The sequence below is a fragment of the Prunus avium genome, chromosome 2 (genome assembly GCF_965620075.1).
Source record: "Prunus avium chromosome 2, drPruAviu1.hap1.1, whole genome shotgun sequence".
Taxonomy (NCBI): domain Eukaryota; kingdom Viridiplantae; phylum Streptophyta; class Magnoliopsida; order Rosales; family Rosaceae; genus Prunus; species Prunus avium.
In genome coordinates, this window is record NC_142285.1 from 23,954,721 (window position 1) to 23,975,525 (window position 20,805).

The window sequence follows — 20,805 nt, forward strand, 5'->3', positions numbered from 1 at the left end:
GTCGTCTTATTAAAAAGGTTTTCTTCAGAGTTAAAATCTGACCAAAAAACGACGACAGCAGATATGACAAACGTCGTCTTTTAAAAATCAAGTGTCCTGTTTTTGGTAAAGACATGGTTGTTTTGAAAAAACTGTCGTCTATTATATGTAAAGATGACGGTTTTTTTTAAAAAGGGTTTTCTATTATGAAGTAAAGATGACGGTTTTTTTTTAAAAAGGGTCGTCTATTATATGTAAAGATGACGCTTTTTTGTAAAAAAGGGTCGTCTATTGTGAAGTAAAGATGACGGTTTTTTTTTAAAAAGGGTCGTCTATTATATGTAAAGATGACGTTTTTTTGTAAAAAAGGGTCGTCTATTGTGAAGTAAAGATGACGGTGTTTTTTTAAAAAAGGGTCGTCTATTATATGTAAAGATGACGTTTTTTTGTAAAAAAGGGTCGTCTATTGTGAAGTAAAGATGGCGGTTTTTTAAAAAAAGGGTCGTCTATTATATGTAAAGATGACGCTTTTTATAAAAAAAACCGTCGTCTATTATATGTAAAGACGACATTTTTTTTTTTTAAAAAGGTCGTCTATTATAGGTAAAGATGACGTTTTTTTTTTAAAAAAAAAGGGTCGTCTATTATATGTAAAGATGACGGTTTTTTTTTAAAGGCGTCGTCTTTTAAAACACGCTAAAAAATGGCCGCTTAAGTAAATTCGCGCTCGACAAATTTTCAAATTTTCACCCGTCTTTAAAAACCTTATCTCTCATTAACAACCGTTGTCTTTTAAAACACGCTAAAAAAAGGCTACTTAAGTGAATTCGCGCTCGACAAATTTTCAGATTTTCCCCCATCTCTGAAAACCTTATCTCTCCCCCCTTGAAACCCTCCTGCACTCTCTAAAACACCCTCATGAGACTCTCTACAAAATCATCAAAAAATCGATATCAATGAAAGAGTTGAGAGATTTTCGCAGACCCATAAGATGTAGAGGGAAGTTCTGTATTTGAGAATCAAAGCTGGTTGAAAGGTTTGATTTGAAAGTCACCTAATCTCTCAATACCCTTCTATATCTTGCTAGTGAATTTTGGATTAGTCTCTTTGCGTTTCTAGTATGTTCTTTGTCTCCCTGATTTCAAATTTTCTGTCTCTCTTGATTTGTCTGGTTTGTTTACATATATATTTTTTATATTTCTGGTTTCTTTTTAGATTTTCTGATTTTATTATCATGAGATGAGGAGGAAGCTTGCAGATTTATAACTTTTTCTTTGGCAGGTTTTCTATGTGAGTCGTATGTTTTTTTGTTGTTGAAAATTTGTTACCTTCTCGTTTCACTATCATTTTATTTATATATTTTTTCTTTTGCAGGTTCTTGATGGTCTTTTTTATGCTCATTTTACAAGTTTTCTATGGAAATATGGTCCAATGGTAAAATTTCTCTTCCACCTAATTTTTTATGTTTATAATCTTAGCTTTTTTTTTTCTCTCTTTGTCATTTTGATTTATTTACAGGGATGATGGAGGAGACTTCAGTTGTGCATCATTTGTATGTTTGGATGAGGAAGGCTTGGATTAGGAGTACGTAGGTCTTGTTAGGAATTATGTTTGTTGTAGAATAAAGATTGGTTAACTATGTAATAACTATTGAATCTTCAAGTTTTATGAAAGAAACTATTTTTGAGTGTATATATTCATTAATAAAGCATTATGATTGGTTTTCTAGTTAAAATCGTTGTATAGCATCATAGGAAATCAAAAAGAACTAAAATGTAGCAATTTGGGAACTTATTAGACGACGGTTTTTATAATAAATCATGATCTTTACAGATAATTAACGACGGTTTTTATAAAAAAGGTCGTCTATTATAGGTAAAGATGACGTTTTTTTTTAAAAAAAGGGTCGTCTATTATATGTAAAGATGACGGTTTTTTAAAAAAAGGGCCATCTATTATATGTAAAGATGACGGTTTTTTTAAAAAAGGGTCATCTATTGTGAAGTAAAGATGACTGTTTTTTTTTTAAAATGGTCGTCTATTGTATGTAAAGATGACAGTTTTCATAAAAAACTGTCAGCTTTACATACAATACACGATGGTTTTAAAAACCGTCGTCTTTCATCCTATAATTAACGATCTTTACCTTTAAACAACAACGATTTTCTTTAAAAACCGTCGTCTTTACAGATAAACAACGACGGTGAAAAGCCGTCGTAGTTTGACACCCAAATAGACGGCGGTCGATTTAACGACGGATTTCAAAGCATTACAACGACGGTGGATCCCCGTCGTCTATTTCGTTTTTTGTAGTAGTGTTTGAAGAAATCTTTCATCCTATCAGCTTGAACTTGGATTTTGTTCACAAGCTTCCTAATTGGTTTGAGGATTCTATATTTATCTGACAATGAGAGAAAGATGTTGGAAACTAATGTTATTGATGCCCAAAAATTGATGAACATTTATGGACCCAACCTAGAAGTAGGATGTCTTCAGTCTTGTGGGCTCTTTGACAAACGTGGATCTGCAAGACAAAGAGCATTGGTAAGACTTTGGATACCAGTGTGGTACCGGCCGAAGGCTTTCCAATGCTTAAGTTCGTTTAAGGACTAAGTGAATAGTAATTTGGACAAAGTAAGGGCTAAGTAGTGGAATGTTACGGTTACCTTTCTTCTTGGGACTTGTGCCTTATTTATAGAGCTTCAAGGTGAGGGACTTTGGGTTATAGTTTCTATGTGGGACTGTGGGCATTGCTTAAGAAGCTACCACATGTCCGTGTCCTGCCTTGTTTAGCAGGTACCTTCTTTAGCCAGATTGACAAGTTAGGTTGTCGAAAGCTAACCTGTTGTTGATGGTTGTTAAGGGCCTCAATGTCTTAACTGGGCTATGTGGGCCCCTTGTAGGTTCCATGTTCCATGTGTCTTGAAATGATTGGCCGGTCATATGTGATATAAACAGGAGTCCCCCAAGTTCCCAATTGAGAATGGACTTCTTAGTTAAGGACTTGCATTTGTCTTTGGCATTCTAACTGTAAGATCCCACATCGACCAACGGAGAGGGGGTTGATGTGCCTTATATGTACATGCTCGCATCCATCTAGCACGAGGCCTTTTGGGAGCTCACTGGCTTCGAAGTCATGGGAACTCCGAAGTTAAGCGAGTTAGGGGCTAGAGCAATCCCAGGATGGGTGACCCATTGGGAAGTTGCTCGTGAGCTCCCAAAAACAAAATCGTGAGGGCAGAGAGGGGGGCCCAAAGCGGACAATATCGTGCTATGGCGGAGCCGATCCCAGGATGTGACAATTTGGTATCAGAGCCACTCTGCCGTGTGGTGCGAGTGTGCCGAAGAGAACGTCGGGCCCCTAAGGGGGTTGGATTGTAAGATCCCACATCGACCAACGAAGAAGGGGTTGGTGTGCCCTATATGTACATGCTCGCATTCATCTAGCATGAGGCCTTTTGGGAGCTTACTGGCTTCGGAGTCATGGGAACTCCAAGGTTAAGCGAGTTGGGGGCTAGAGCAATCCCAGGATGGGTGACCAACTGGGAAGTTGCTCGTGAGCTCCCAAAAATAAAACCGTGAAGGCAGAGAGAAGGGCCCAAAGCGGACAATATCGTGCTACGGCGGAGCCGATCCCGGGATGTGACAATGCTCTGAATTGTAAGACCCATGTCTTGGGGAAACAAGAACGGTGAACAATCCCACATCGCTCGGGGAGGGAAAGGTGAAGTGCTTTAAATGTGTGGGCACTTCTCTTCCTAGCACGAGGCCTTTTGTGAGCTCACTGGCTTCGGAGTCATAGGAACTCCGAAGTTAAGCGAGTTGGGGGCCAGAGCAATCCCAGGATGGGTGACCCACTGGGAAGTTGCTCGTGAGCTCCTAGAAACAAAACCGTGAGGGCAAAGAGGGGGGCCCAAAGCGGACAATATCGGGCTAGGAGAGTCGGGTTGTGACAAAATGGTATCAGAGTTGGACCTCGACCGGAAGTGTGCCAGCGAGGACGCTGGGCCCCAAGAGGGGTGGATTGTAAGACCCGTGTCTTGGGGAAACAAGAACAGTGAGCAATCCCACATCGCTCGGGGAGGGAAAGGTGAAGTGCTTTAAATGTGTGGGCACTTCTCTTCCTAGCACAAGGCCTTTTGGGAGCTCACTAGCTTCGGAGTCAAAGGAACTCCGAAGTTAAGCGAGTTGGAGGCTAGAGCAATCCCAGGATGGATGACCCACTGGGAAGTTGCTCGTGAGCTCCCATAAACAAAACCGTGAGGGTAAAAAGGGGGCCCAAAGCGGACAATATCGTGCTAGGGGAGTCGGGTCGTGACACTAACCGAGAGTGATTTCCCAAAGACGATGAGCATGTCCTTTGCTTTTTCTTTCATGCTGATGGCAGTTCCTTAGTCCCCTAAATCTCTGATCAAGGAGGCGCTTAGAAGGAGAGGCAGAAAAGGATCTGCTACCAAACGGTAGGTTGGTCGTGGAGTGGGTTGCAATCTAATGGATGTGCTACCAAACAGTAGGAAGCATTCTTTGGGTAATGGAGTGGTAAGTGTTGTTCGGTGAGAAGGCACGTCTCTATGTCAAGTTATCATGCAAGGTGTAGCATAACAATAGGCGGTGTGAAGCCTAGTATCGTTTGTAGGTTTATGGAAAATGTTGTATGGTAAGATTTGGCAGTGTAGTTACTGATATTCCCAAACTTGTATCCTGCCGTTCGGTAGAAAAGACGAGGTAGCCTTTAGTTTCTGAAGGGTTCGTGTTTACCGAAAAGAATCTGTTGGGGTGTCGAATAGGCATAGACTTGTGATTTTGCGCCTTATTAAATCTTGAGCGAAGGCTAAATAACTTGATGCTTGGAATTCTGTGCCTACATGGGTGGTTATTTATTGAAGCATGACACCACGTGGTAGAGACGCAACAGACGTGTTTGCTCATGATGATGGCGCCCTTTGGTGAACTGATGTGAACCATACGAGCCTTCAATATTTAAGAGAGTGGCTCATGTTTGAGATAAAGCTTGTGAGCCGATTTCTAGCGAACTTATTTTTCGATGAAGGCGATTTCCGTGCAGCGATTCAAAGCATGAAACATAAGTGTTAAAGAGCTTAGAGCCATTAGTTTGATCCAAGCATAACCCTTAGTTTTCCATAGTTTTTGTTTGTAGATGTCACAGAGTGATATGGAGAAAGTTCACCTGCATTCGATGAGGAATCATCAGATGATAAGTATGGTACCGAATGTGATGAGGGTAGCGATTGGGAGGTGCCTGTTGACAATGGAGTGGTAGCCGAAGATGGTCCTACTGGGGGTGCCGATTTGGAAGTTCCTATTGATGATGTCATGGCAACCGAAGACAGTCCCAATGAGGATGCCGAAAGCGTCTGCCCTTTGAGATTGGTGTCGATGCAAGCCAATGATGTAAAGATGGAGGAGTTCATTGCCTTCCTCATGAATGGCATGCATCCTCCCGAACCGCATTCAAGCTATGAGTCAGAAGCTTCGACTTCTAGGCATGTGGAGGTTGTCGAATTGTCATCTACGACATGTGGGCCTAGTAATGTCTTTGTGGTTGTAGAAGGGGGGATTGTACGGGTGCTGTTTGCTTAGCCCAAAGAACCGCAATTTGGTGGGGTTTGGCTGAGCTTCTGCAGAAGCATGACATCCCAGTTTCGATAAGGTTGAGATTACCAGAGCCTGCTGAATCATTAAGTTGTCCTGGGAAAGGGCATGTGGTCATCTTCACCGATGTCTTCAAGTATGAGTTTAGATTGTCGTTGCGCCCTTGTGTGCAACAGATTTTGGAACATATCGGTTGTGCACCTGGGCAATTTTATCATAACTTTTGGATTTCCTTGTTGGGGACCATTTGGGCTAGGTTAAGTCTTCTATTACTATTAGGTGTGTACTTATGTCCTATGAACTATAAACAGGCACTTCAGCACTAGGTTTTTCAGAACGTGAGAAAAGTAAGGCATCAAATAGGGTTTGAGCCAAGGGGTGAGAGAAAGTGAGCTAGGGTTTGTGAGAGCAAAATGGGTTCTTTATTATAACTAAAGGGGTTCTTCATTATTAGTGAATTTCTCGGGGACCACCTAAGAGGACGTAGGCACAACGCCGAACATTTATAAATTCTTGTGTTATTTGTGTGTTTGTTTACTTTTTAGTTGGTGTGTGTGCTTTATCTTTGTGTGGCTTGTGTGTGGTAGTTGCGTAGTTCATTAACGACAAGGTCTTGGAGTGTTTTTGCACAACATTTCGAATTACTATTTCTATTACAATTATGGATATCTCTTGTCATAATTGATTTGCATATATATTTCTATGCAGTCCATATTTTTCATATCCCCTCATGTTCCTATGTTCATATTCATCCTCATGTCCTCTCTCATATCCTCTTTCCTTTGTCTTCCCAAACCTCTCACTCAACCAACAGACCACTTTTAATAATTAAAAAATGGTTTAATTATATTTTTGGTCACTGGGGTTTGGCTCAAAATCAAATTTAGTCATCATGATTTTAATTTTCCCAATTTCGTCACTGTACTTGCAATCATTGACAAATCAAGTCCAATGTCTTAAATATGTCAATTTGAAGACACGTGCTAGTTTCATTAGGGGCTTTATTGTCAACACAATAATACTTTAAAAAAACAGAAAAAATAAACTATTATGAAGACAAAATAAATACTTTCGTTTGTCACAAAAAAATAAATATTTTGAAGTTTTTAATTTTGAACAATGCACTCCTCTTTATTAAGGCACAAAAATATTAATACTTTCGTTTGTCATTCTTGCCCATTGGGCAAAAATGTTAAACTTCCTTTTACTGCTTCTTTGTCTGTTACTCACGCTCCTCTTTATCTTATTCATTTTGATGTATGGAGTGCTTCTACTAGTTTAATTTCTAGTTTTCGGTATTATGCGCTTTTTGTGGATGACTTTTTTCACACTATTCTTGGATTTTTCCCATGAAATTAAAATAAGAGGTTTATTTCCATTGTGTTAAATTCAAAACACTTGTTAAGAATATGTTTTCTACTAAAATGAAGGCTAAACAAACTGATGGGGGAGGGGAATACACTAGTCGAGCTTTTACTCAAATTTTGGCTCATCATGGCATTGAACATATCATCTTTCATCTTCACATCATCCTGAACAAAATGGGTTAGCAGAACGTAAACACCAGCCATATAGTGGACACATGCCTTACTTTGTTGGCCCATGCCTCTATGCCTTCTTCCTACTAGGTTGAGGCCATGCACACTTTCCGTTTATCTCATTATATATACTAGCCTCTCCGCACATGCGGAAGGATTTTAAAAAAAATTTTAAAATTTATTTTAGAATTAAAAAAGATAATGGGTAGTTGTGTTCCATAAAAATAGGATCCATTATTTGATTTTTCTTTTAATTTTTAATTTTTTTTAATATGAAAAAGTGTGAATTTACCATCTTATCCTCATTGAATTAATAATTCCAATTCTTTGTTTGCATTAACCAATGACATTTTCTGGTATTTTGAATGTTTTACCATTAGCTGCCTTTTGCTTTATACATATAGATCCAAAACTTTAGATTTTATTTCTCCATACCAAAAATGATTTAATAAACTTCCTAATTATGGTTTTCTAAAAATTATTTAATAAACTTCCTAATTATGGTTTTCTAAAAACATTTGGTTGTGCTTGCTTTCCATATTTGAGACCTTACTCATAATAAGCTTCAATTTCGTTCCACTAAATTCATTTTGTTAGGCTATTCTCTTAATCACCAAGGTTATCGGTGCATGGACCTTTCCACCAACTGGGTGATTTTATCTCGTCATGTGTTGTTTGATGAACAATCTTTTCCTTTTCACGAGACCAGGGTTGCTCCGTCTCCGAGGGTGTCAAACTCGTCGGTAGTTCCTATGCCACCTCTCCATATAACCGAGCCTTTTCCTTTGTCCTCCCAGCTCAATAGTCAGTCTACTCGTCTTCCATTCGCAACCGCCTCACCCACCAGCCTACGCACTCGGCCCAATTCCAAACCCACATGTTTAACCTGGCCTCGCCCCACTCCCTGAACCTGTTTAGCCCACTCTTCGTCTACCAACGTGATCCAAATCGCCATATCTTTCCCTTTCCTCTCCCATCACCCTCATCTACAGCACCTGTTTCTCAAAGTTCCTCCTGACAGTCACCTTATCCTGCTGTGCCTCAGGTCAGGGACCCTCCTGCTCATTCTATGGTGACTAGAGCTAAATCTGGTATTCACAAACCTAATCCTAAATATGCTCACCCTGCTATTTCTTTATCTTTTACTCATGACATTGTTGAGCCTAAATGTTTTTACTTAGGCCAATAAAGTTAGGGAATGGCGGTTAGCTATGGCTGATGAATTTAATTCCCTTAAGCGGGCTGGTACCTGGGTTCTCATGCCTCTCACATCTTCTATGAATGTTTTGCCCAATAAGTGGGTTTTCCATTTAAAACGGAACTCAGATGGATCGATTCAATGTTATAAAGCCCGACTTGTTGGGGACTTTCTCAGCCACAATTCACACATATACACGGAGGCCTGCGGAGGATGCGGTGGTGCCGCCGCCTCTAGCTCACCACAAAGAGCCATCGAAAACCACCACCAAAGCCCACAAAATGTACAAGGAGATACAAATAGACCTACACACCCTGTTTCAAGGGACAAAATCTCACAAGATTTAATTATTAAGATTATATATATATTTTTTCATTTTTTAATCCAACATTTAAGTTTTATTTATTTATCAATTTGAATGTTGCAAACTTATGAGTTTGCCCATGACACAGAGAAATTAGAGGAATTAGAAGAAATTTCTTTGTGACGGGAGATAAGCAGTAAACTTTTTTTATAATACCAAGAAAAGAACTTCATCCAACTAGAAAATAGCAAAACTTACAAACCATAATATTGGCAATCCAAAAAACTGGACATGAGATGCTTAAATGTGGCCTTACTAAAATGTTGCCATAAAAACCCCATGAAGAGTTTCTGGTCAAGGATATGCATCTCTAAATGCAAAGGCATGTAATCCATAGTAGCATATTAAATACATTAACATTATTTGATTTCCTAATTTCATGAAATTTTCATGAAATTAGATTAATATTTCACAGTATTTGTGATTAACAGGCGTATCTTACCTATTCTTAGTTGTACCATCCTTTTGTATGTAAGGGGCAGAGCCCAAAGCAAAGCAAATAACTTCTAGGCTCTCGATGCAAGGGGTTTGTAGCTCTAGTCACTAGTAAAAAAAACCCATTGCGCGACCAAATTTTGCGCGACGAAACACAATTCGTCGCTCAAAGTGACTTTGCGCGACGAAAATTAAACTTCGTCGCTCAAAGTCTTACGCGACTAAATTTTGCGCAACGAAACACAAATCGTCGCACATAGTCACTTTGCGCGACGAAGTGTGGTTCGTCTCGTAAAGTCTTTACAAAAATAAACAAAATAAAAAATTATTTTTAAAAATCTTTGGATGACTTTGCGCGACGAAACAATAAAATTCGGTGCACAAAGTCTTGCGCGACGAAGTGTGGTTCGTCTCGTAAAGTCTTTACAAAAATAAAGAAAATAAAAAATTATTTGTAAAAATCTTTCATGACTTTGCGCGATGAAAAAATAAAATTCGGTGCACAAAATCTTGCGCGACGAAGTGTGTTTCGTCTCGCAAAGTCTTTACAAAAATAAATAAAATAATTTTTTTTTATAAAAATCTTTGCATGACTTTGCGCGACGAATTTCTAAACTTCGTCTCGCAAAGTCTTTACAAAAATAAAAATAAATAAAATAAAAAAATTATTTTGTTAGAAAAATATAATATTTTAAATGTATTATATTTTAAATTGACGATCAAATTGGTTCATTGTATTCATATAGGGTCAAGGAGTGTAGCTGTAAAAAATCATCAAAATCGAAATTGAAATAACCGTTAAATCGTGATTTTTCGTTTATAACCGTCGAAAAGTTTTGTCCTATTACTTGATCTCTGAATGTTTATTTTTTCCGATTTTTGGCGTATATGATCTCGAAGTATAAACAAACAAGTTTGATGGTTGGATCTTTGAAACTAGTTTCGTAGAATGCGTATGCCATCAAAACAATATATTCACTAACAATTAAGAGTTTATTTATACTTTCATTAAATACAACATAAGATTTTATGGTATCCACTAGTGTAAATATTTTAAATTGACGATCAAATGGAGTCATTGTATTCATATAGGGTCAAGGAGTGTAGCTGTAAAAAATCATCAAAATCAGAGTTGAAATAACCGTTAAATCGTGATTTTTCATTTATAACCGTCGAAAAGTTTTGTCATATTACTTAATCTCTGAATGTTTATTTTTTCCGATTTTTGGCGTATATGATCTCGAAGTGTAAACAAACAAGTTTGACGGTTGGATCATTGAAACTAGTTTCGTAGAATGCATATGCCATCAAAACAATATATTCACTAACAATTAAGAGTTTATTTATACTTTTATTAAATATAACATAAGATTTTGTGGTATCCACTAGTGTAAATATTTTAAATTGACGATCGAATGCAGTCATTGTATTCATATAGGGTCAAGGAGTGTAGCTGTAAAAAAACCGTCAAAATCAGAGTTGAAATAACCGTTAAATCTTGATTTTTTGAGACTTTGCGCGACCAATATATTTTTTCGTCGCGCAAAGTGATACAGTTTTTAAAACCAAAATAACACCTCCACCATTTTCTCAATGTCTTCTACTCTTACCTCTCCTCTCTCTTTCCTTCTCCCCAAATCCTACCCTTTCTCTCACACTCACTCCTCTCACTTAATCTCTCATCTCTCTCTTCACTATCTATCACTCTCACTCACTCTCTTATCTCTCTTTTCATCATCTCTCACTCTCACTCACTCTTTCATCTCTCTCTCACTATCTTCTCTATTCTCTCACACTCACTTCTCCCTCTCATTCTCACTCACTCAAAATCTTGCCAAAAGGTATATTCTCTCCAAACTTTAATTTTTTTTTCATTAATATGTGTTTTTGGAGTTAGTTTTGAGTTTATTCTAATTTTTTGTTATTTGACAATATTTGTTTTTTTTTGTAGGGAATCGTCGAGACTTTGACGGCTAAAGTTGAGGATTTGGACGCTATCGAAACATATCCTCCGCCACTATCACCACAATAGGCTTGTAGATTTTATTATTGTACTTTGTTAATTTATGTGTACATTTTGAATATTATATATATTGGATAATTTGACCACTATTTTTCATATGTAATTTTATTTTGAATATTTCAATTTAAATTAAAGTAATTAAAAAAAATAAAATCATACAATTAAATTAAATTTAAAAAGTAAAAATTTGAAAAATTAATATAATGAAATTGATATAAGAGAAATAATAAAAAAAAAAATGTCAAAAACCTTGGGTGACAAAATATTTCGTCGAGCAAACTATTAAACTAGTTTATTTTAATTAAAAATTTTTAAAAAACAAAAATTTAAAATTTTTTTTAAAAAACAAAAATTTAAAAAAATTGAATATTTCGTCGCGCAAAGATTTGCGCGACATTAACTTTCGTCGCACAAAATAATATTATTCGTCGCGCAAAGTAATTAATATTCGTCGTGCAAAGTTGATAGTATTCGTCGCGCAAAGTAGTTATAATTCGTCACGCAAAGTATCTTTGAGCGACGTTAGTATTCGTCGCGCAAAGTTGTTATCGTTCGTCGCGCAAAGTATCTTTGCGAGACAAAAAAAAAATTTCGTCGCGCAAAACCTTTCTTTACGATCTTTGCGCGACAGAACTTGCGCGACCAAAATTTCGTCGTGCAAAGTTTGTGTGACGAAATTGTACTTTGCGCAACAAAATTATTTCGTTGCGCAAAGTGTTTTTTGTAGTAGTGAGTATTTAAGAGCAATTACTACTTAAGGTCCTGTATTCAAATAACCCCTCCCTCAATATCGGCTGTATAAAAAAACTATAAAAAAAACTTCAAGACTCGATCCCCAATTCTTTCTAAGATGATTAATTTCTTCACAAAAAATGAAATTATACTAGGAGGAACATGGGGTGGGGAGGGGAGAGGAACCAAGCAAAAGGTTCACGAATTGAATTATATCTTCTCAAGAACAAATAAAATGGATATTGAAATTTTTGTTTTTAATATAGTGTGTACAATACATATAAGCTTCTAAGAAGTGACAACATTACGAAAAATATACAATATTAGACATACGTACCACCAATAATTATGTCCATTGTTTCACTTTCCTATCGAATATTCCACTTCCATAAGTAGAAATGAACATCTCAACAAGAAGAGGAAATTGCATCCAAATAAATAAGGTGATTGGAACACTAGCAAGGAATATGATTGGAATAACAATCCATGATTGTTGATGGATCATAATGAAAAGGGCAGAAGAAAAGGCAACCATCATGGCGGCAATAGAGAAGAATAGTGTGGAAAGCCCTATTATCATCTTTGTTGGTAAGGATTTGAGGAAATCATCTTCTGCATAACGTGATGTAAGGATTCCCAAAAACATCAACACTGAAGTTGTGGAAGAAAAGAGCGATATAGCATCTGAAACTATAAAAACCATAAATATCTTTTTTTTCAAGAATATAGGAATGCCTGTTTGTCCGTCGTTTCCACCAGGAACTGTGAATGCTGAAGCAAACATGATGGTAAAAATGAGAGCACCTACAAATGTACAAGAAGTTGCAGTTTCTTTCATCCACCTTTCTCCTTCCTTCACCAATTCCTTGTGGTTCTTGGTAAAGACATCACGTGGTGCCAAAAACTCCGCATTTAAAGCTTCTCTGCTCCTGGGAAATGTAATAGTCTCCACCTCCTATATTTTGTTGAACAAAAGATTCATGTGACTTCAATGTTATTAATATTACTCTATTTTTCTTACAAACCCTTAAATCTTTGAATTTTGAGAGGCCATATAAGCTCAAACCATTAAGGGCAGAAGTACAAGAAGACTTGCAAGATGACCATATGAATATTTATTAACATTGGAAACCGTTTAACCATTTCAATATTTACGAAAAAACAATATGTCTGATTTAGCTTATTTTTTTTCCTTGCGTTGATGACCTAACGGTAATTGAAGAAGTAGAACATTGTGATTCTCACTTTTTACATAAAAGAAAAGGTCTTCAGAAGGATAATTCCTAAGAAAATAAAAAGATAGTTGTCAATTATATGGAATGATATATTCTGACCTTAAACCATTGCAATTCTCTCTGCATTTGCAAAGCTGCACCTGATATATTATCCAACTTTGCTAACGGGGATAACATCCCTGCCACATGTAGCATGCCATTCTTAGAAGTATCTACAAGATTTGCAATCGAACTTCTTTTTCTTTTATCAAGTTTATAAATCAGGGTATAAACGTTTTCTTGACGACATTCAATGGCAAATTGAAATGCGTTCCTTCTCATTGGATTATAGCTCCACACGAGATTTGGACTTGCTTGGAATATACGATCAATAAACTCAAAAATCCCTCGTTCAACAGCTCGGAAAATTGCTTCATGTACATCTTCCATTTCTTTAACATCTGAATGTGTCATCACTTCACACATGCGATCTAGAATTTCAAGGGATTGAATATGGATCAATTTCATTTCACGTATGCGGTTGATTCCTAGGATGGCATTGTAAAGAAAAATGTCAGATAACTACTTCAAAAAAAAAAAAAAAAAAAAGTAAAAAAATTGCAACACGAAAAGGATGTGGCATACCCAGAAGTTTAAGGAGATTCGAGATCAGTCCTTGCAACAAACCAAGCACTGCAATGAAAATTCAAAATCCAAATATGATGGGAAAGCTATTTATCTGTTAAAAATTATGTATGATATAACAATGTAAAAGAAAAAAAAGTTGCACGTGTTTACATATAATGTTAGAGTATTAATTAATTCATGAAAAGTTTCTTAAGGAATATTTTCAAACATAAACAAACGCGAACATCAATTAGTTAATGGCCAAGGATATGATTAATCGATTCCTATTCTAAGCAGCAGCTCATCCTCAAATCAAATAGAATTTTGATACTTATTGGCAAATACCAAAACAAAGAAAGTTAAAAGAATTTGAAAAAAAAAAAAGGAAAAGTTAAATGAAGTTGACTAGTGTCAAAATCCCATTTGTTCTAAGGAGGAGCTCTGCCTCAATTTTAATGAGCCAAATTTTTTGGTTAATTTCTGGAGACTGTGAGAACATCTCCAAGATCTACATAACCTTTTGACTGGCATTAAAGCAACATGACTCTTCCATCATTTTTGACATTGTTGATTATTGTACGGTAATAATGACCCTTTAGAACCTAAAAACGTAAGGGATTAACACAAAGTTTTGAAAAATTTACAGTTTGGTTGAGAGCGGGATACTATATGTTGAAGTTGGCTCTCCCAAATAGATACAAGATTAAAGAGGAAGAGCAAGGAGCAGGTCAGGTTCGGCAAGGATTCCTAGTGGCCGCAGGGTTTTTAACTTATTTTTAATAGGGATGTTTCTTTCCTATTACTTGTTTTACCCAAAGCCTATTAGTATAAATAGGACTTTTGGGGTCTAGGTCAATGTCAGAGAGATCACAAGGGCATCAAATTGGATTGGAACAAGGGTGTGAGAGAAATTAAGACCTATAGGGTACTTAAGAATGAAGGGGGTTTTCTCGTAAACCAAAGGTGTTCTTATTACTAGTTAAATTTCTCAGGGTGATCACCAAACAGGACGTAGGCACAACACCGAATCTTTATAAATATTCCTTGTGTTCTTTGTTTGTTTGCTTTATCGTTTTGGTGTGTTTGTGTGTGTTGAGTGTTTGTTTGCTTTATCGTTTTTCTTTATCATTTGACAATATGGTCTTGAATGTTGTTTCCCACAACAAGTGGTATCATCGCATTGTTAGCAATGGGTGTTTGTCTATGCCAAAGTGCTCTTATAGCTTTCAAAGCGCTAGCGTGTTTGAGATGGCGGTCAACAAGCATGTTGAAGAGAAGAAGCCGAAACAACCATAGACGACTAACATGAAGATTGAGTTGAAGTCGTTCACTGGCAAAGAGAACTTCACACTACGGCAAAGAAGGATGAAATACGCCCTAGCCCAGCAGGGTCTCAATGTTGTCTTCGTAGGCGAGAACAAGCTAGAAACCATGACCTTAGAGGAGTGGGAAACGCTTGATGGGTTAGCTAGGGGGGCCATCGGGAAGTATATCACTGTGAAGGTGATGTTGAATGTGATGGAAGACATTGCAAAGAAAACATGGGAAAAGCTCGAGCAGATGTGTTTGTAAGAAAGTCACTATCAAACACACTCTTCTTGAAGCAAGAACTCCTAAATATTCGGATGGAGGAAATCTTATGAAGCATCTTAGTACCTTAAATATGTGTATTGTGGCCTTGCAGAGGATTGACGTTATATATTATACAGAGGATAAGGCTTATGTTACTGACATCCTTATCTCCATCATATAGACACTTTCAAAAAACGCTTATGTTCGATAAGAGTACTCTCAAGTTTGAGGAGGTGGTACAAGGCATTCTCAACCACCATTGGATGTCTCAACATGTTAGAGAGAGCTTTCAAGGTGAAGTTCTAGTTGCGAAGACTGAAGAGAGGGCCGTTCAAACAAGCATGATGGCAACAAGGGCAATAGGGGAATATCAAAATCGAAGGCCAAAGACGGTTGTTTTGAGTGTTGGTCAAAGGGAAGAAGGTAGCGGACGTAGCTGGGGTCGCTATAGATAGTGACAATGAGCTTTTATGTGTAGATAGCGAAGCTCATTCTGATTTACTTGCTATTTCTTTGGGAAGATTCTGAATTTGGATTACGGGTGCTCATATCGTATGTGTTCAAACATGGCGCGGTCGGATACATATGAGAAAGAAGAAGACAACAAAGTTGTGATGGGGGTGGCTCGGTTTGTTAAGTTGAGGGCACTTGTATGGTCAAGGTAAAGATGCATGATGGCACTGTTAGGACACTGGGGATGGTAAGATATATTCCAAGTTTGCGCAAGATACTAATTTCCCTTAGTACTTTTGATATGAATGGTAACTTACAGTCTCAAAGGGTTGACTTGTGATTATGAATAGAGGGATTCAAGCTAATTGCCTATATAGACTTTGTGGTATAATAGCAACAGGTGGAGCATCTATATCTACCAATAAGGACTCATAAGATAACACCCAACATTGGCATTTGAGGCAAGGACACTTGACTTCTGTAAGTATTGTACCATGGAAAAGAAGTAAAGGTTGGTATTCAAGCAGCAAAAAAAGAAAGAGAATAAGAGCACATGTGTGTCATATTCACTCAGATGTATAAGGGCCATCACCAATTAAATTCAAGGATGGAGCTCGTTATTTCGTCAAATTCATGGATGATTTTTTCAAAAGGTTTGGGTCTACTTCATGAAGGAGAAATCTGAGGTCTTCACTAAATTTGAAGAGTGGAAGGTGAAGGTTGAGGAGTGATAATGGAGGTGAATATAAAGATAACAAGTTCCTTGGTTTTGCAAGAGCGAGGGTATCAAAAGGCACTTTATCATCAAGAAGACTCACTAACATAATGGAATCGGAGAGAGGATGAATAGGTTTCTCATGTAGCATAAGAGGTATACGAGGATTCATACAGGGTTGCCCAAGTTATTTTGGGTGGAGGCGATTAACTAAGCTTCATATTTGGTTAATTGGTCGACATAGAGATTGCTTGATTTCAAGTGTGCAGAATAGGTATGGTCTAATATATCAATTGATTATTCTAATTTACGAGTATTTGGATGAAGTGCATATGCTCTTATTCCTACTGATGAGGCGTCCAAGTTGAAGTCCAAGCCTCTTGAATTCATATTGCTCTACTTTCAAAGAGGCGTTAAGGGGTACAATCTTTGGGATCCAGTGAACATGAAGAAAGAACTCAACAGGGATGTAGTGTTTGATGAGAAGACCATGCCTATGAATACTATCAAGAAATCTTAGGCGAGTGAGAATATTGTTGGAAAAGAAAGAGAATTGTCGAAGTACCGCTGAGGAGGGTGATGAGAGAAACTTCACAAGAGTAGCCAACTGAAGATGTTCAGAAGGAGGTGGAGTCTAACACTGAGGTGGAGAGCCAACATCTATAGCACAGTTGAGGTCCAAGAGAACCATTCAACCTCCTCAACAATTTGGAAGGTAAAAGGATGCAGTCCACTATGCCTTAAACATAAGTGAAGAATATCCAACCACTTCCAAGAATTAGTTGAGAGCAAGGAGGGGGAAAGTTGGATGGGTGCTATGATTAAGAGATGAAATCTCTACACAAGAACTCAGTGTGGGAGTTGGTTCCTAAACCCAAAGATTAAAAAAGTTATCGGTTGAATCAATCTCCAAGGTAGTGGTACAAACGCTTTGATTCCTACAAGCTGAAAATTGGGCATGAAATATGTGAATCAGATTGTTGTGTGTACACTCATGTACTCAAAGATGGGGAGATTATATTGTTGCTACTTTATGTAGATGATATCCTGATCATGTGTCAAGAATTCAAGATTTGAATATGATGCTTGGAAGGGAATTTGGCATGAAGGATCTTGGTTATGCACAGAAGATCCTATATATGGAGATAAGGAGAGACAGAGAAACAAGAAGATTGTGGTTGTCACAAGGTAAGCACATATTTCAAGTAATTGCAAAATCCAATTCGTTGGATTTTAAGATTGTGTTTGCTCCTTTGGTGGAGCATTTTAAATTGAGGGCACAATTGTGCCTTTCTACTAATGAAGAGAAGGATGAGATGAGTAAAATTCCATATGCAAAAGCATTAGGGTGTCTCATGTATCCTATGGTTTGAACTCGTCCCGACTTGGCCTAAGCAGTTAGTTTAGTGTCAATAAACATGGCGAATCCAAATAAATAACATTGGAATACAATGAAGTGGATTCTCTGGTATCTGAAGGGCACCAAGAAATTTGAGATTTTGTTTGAAAGACAACAAAGAAAGGTATGTCTTTCGGGGGTTATGTGGATTCAGATTATGCAAAGGACTTTATCTTTTTGGTGTGTGCGCTTTATTCTTCTTGTGGTCTGTGAGTGCTCATCGTATAGTCCGTCGATAACAAGGTCTTGAGTGCTTCCATACAACACTATACACAAATTTATTGTAAATTTGTTTCCTTGGATTGTTTTCTCCTCGAAACTATGCAATGATCTATTCTCATTTGCTCTTGAATACTAGTTATTGACCACTATTCTTAATTGAAAAATTATTAAAAATAAAAAAATTGGATGTATTAGTAAATGAGAAGGGTCCGATAACGTTTGAGTCGCAGCATACCTGACCAAGTGATATCCATTCGATTGCCTTCTTCATTTTCAACACTTACATGAATGTCACTCATGGCATGAGTAGGTTCTATGTGTATACCTTTCAAGAAAAGAAAACCTTAATTAATACTTTAGAAGTTCTACTAACAATTATACATCCATTGTTGCCAAAATTTGAGAAAATAGTATATACTAACAATTATAGATCCATTGTTGCCAAAATTTGAGCCGTGTTCCACTTGGGAATATAGAAGGCAAAAATGCCAATGCATGCATCGGGGATATCCCAAAGGGATCTTTCGTAAGGACCAATTTTGGGCAACGTTTAATTAATTCCTGTGCAATATCTGTAGTAGAGAAAAGAAGTTTTATAATTCAATAAAAAGATTAATTAAATTCGTTATTATAAGTAAAAGCTTATACCAAATTTTTTGACACCGATAGAATGGCAAACAAGTCCAGCGCCATAGGGGCCTTTGTCAGGCATTAGATCTTCGAGTGGACTGACGGAGTAGAGATAACGAACAACATCCCAATGCTCACTGATACATGCCAAGAGAATTGGAGTCATATTGTTGTTCTCAGTGGCAATGCTAAGTATTTTCTTGCTCTTTCTAACCATGCATTCAACTATTTTGATATTTCCTCTATCTGCAGCAACAGCAAGAGCTGTCCAACCAGAAGATTTTATTTCCAAGTCTTCCTCTAGCATCACTTGCACCAACTCTTCCACAATATGCTCGTGTTCTAATTCCGTTGCTATGTAAAGAGCTGTCTTGTTTGAGTATGGAATTTTTGCTCTTGTTGCATTGGGATGTAGGTTAAGAAGCTCCTTTGCTTCATTCCAATTCCCACTCCTGACAGCATTGAAGAACGGCTGATACTGACGGAAGTCACACACACTCTCGTCATATCCTGCGATGAGTTTTGGTTAATTAATTATTTCTGATAGATAATATAATCCAGTTATTTCTGTTGTTTGAATGAATATTGTACCCGTGCATGATATATGTATGTAGCTTTTGTGTTTTTTTGGTGTCAGATCAAGAATATGTTGCTAGAAAGTGTAAAGGAATTATATATGGAGTGGAATTTGGCATGTATATGCGGTTTTTGATCCAATAAAAAACCAAGCTCTTCACATATTTATTCTTACCGAAAGAGAACCAAGTATATACCTGGGTTGTTTGATGAGGTTGCCGATTCAACAGGCAAATCACTTGGAAGTAATGCTTGTGTCTTGAAGTTTGCTGCCAAAGCATCCCAAGAAAATTTGGCTGAATTGCTGTCCCTAATAAGCGCAAAAGCTTCTGGCCCGCACGAAATTTGGATTGTATGTAAAGCCATGGCATTCTTCTTCCTCCAAGCCTTGAACGGATCATTATCAGCTTCTTTTTCTTCATCTTCAGGGGGTTCATCTGTAGCCTCCACTGCATCCCAAAGGTCTTGAGCCAACAAGTAATTTCTAAGATAAACACTCCAATCCACATAGTTACGGTTGTTAAGGACTTCCACGACAATTGTACCTGCGGAGACGGCACTTGTTGCCATTCTTACTCAGTCAAGCTATCACACATGCATGGTGAGCAAATAGAGACTGTTGCTATATATGGCTGAGGATGCTTTGCTATTTGTGTTTTGTTTGCTACACAGTAGAGTAAAGAATGAATTGTTCAAGTAGTGAGGAGGGTAACAGAGTTATAATTATGTAATATACCATTTGCATTCAGTGACGCAGTTGGCGAGATGTGCACATATAATTCAAACAAATACTTAAATTGGAATTGTTATGTTCTTAATTTATCAATTTATCTTCATTGACAATTAGCAATTAAAGAAAGGCTTAGCAGCCAAATAAGAAAATTCATACTGCAGTTGCCAGTTGCACATACAATTTAAAATACGTACTATAAATATTTAAAATTCGTAAACGGGCTCCAGTTGCTATACTGTTCTAAATAAAAAATATTAAAAATAAAAAATAAAGTGTTGACTACTTAAACCACTCGCAATTAAAATGTTCATTTCAAATCCATATACTCGATCTTTGAACATAGTACAAACTCATATACAAACTCACGGAAACCCTACATTTACGGCCTTCCATTGAACCAAGGTTAAGTTTGGGTTGTCAATTATCTATATCTACGTAAACAAAAGATTCCAGTAATTGAAATGAAGGAAAATTAGATTCATTAATTGGTAATCTTACTTGTAACTGATATGGAAGCTTTCTAGTTTTGTCTCACCAATTTCAAGATTTCAGGATGGCTCGGCAGTGGTAGACAGGAAATTACAGGGAGAGATGATTTAAGGGCTCTTTTTTTCTTTTTCTTTTTTTAAAAAACTTTTGTTGTTGCATTGTTCTTTGCCTTCTAGCTTTAATATCTTTAATAGTACGACTTTAACATTTGAGTTTAAATACTGCTTGCAACTATCAATGCTAAGTACTTTTTTAATTTGTTCGAGTACATGTAATAGAATATGAAATACTTT

At 37.1% G+C, this 20,805-nt stretch overlaps 1 protein-coding gene across 1 annotated transcript; it reads right to left on the minus strand.

Moving 5' to 3' along the window:
• Nucleotides 1–12,228: 12,228 nt before the first annotated feature.
• LOC110773267 (uncharacterized) lies at nucleotides 12,229–19,860 on the minus strand. The gene is made up of 7 exons (XM_088248601.1): nucleotides 19,530–19,860; nucleotides 18,733–19,224; nucleotides 18,507–18,656; nucleotides 18,320–18,409; nucleotides 13,742–13,789; nucleotides 13,217–13,644; nucleotides 12,229–12,837 (listed from the first exon to the last, which is right to left on the minus strand). Exons 1-7 carry the CDS (start codon nucleotides 19,858–19,860, stop codon nucleotides 12,229–12,231), a joined length of 2,148 nt encoding a protein of 715 aa, XP_088104727.1.
• Nucleotides 19,861–20,805: the final 945 nt, after the last annotated feature.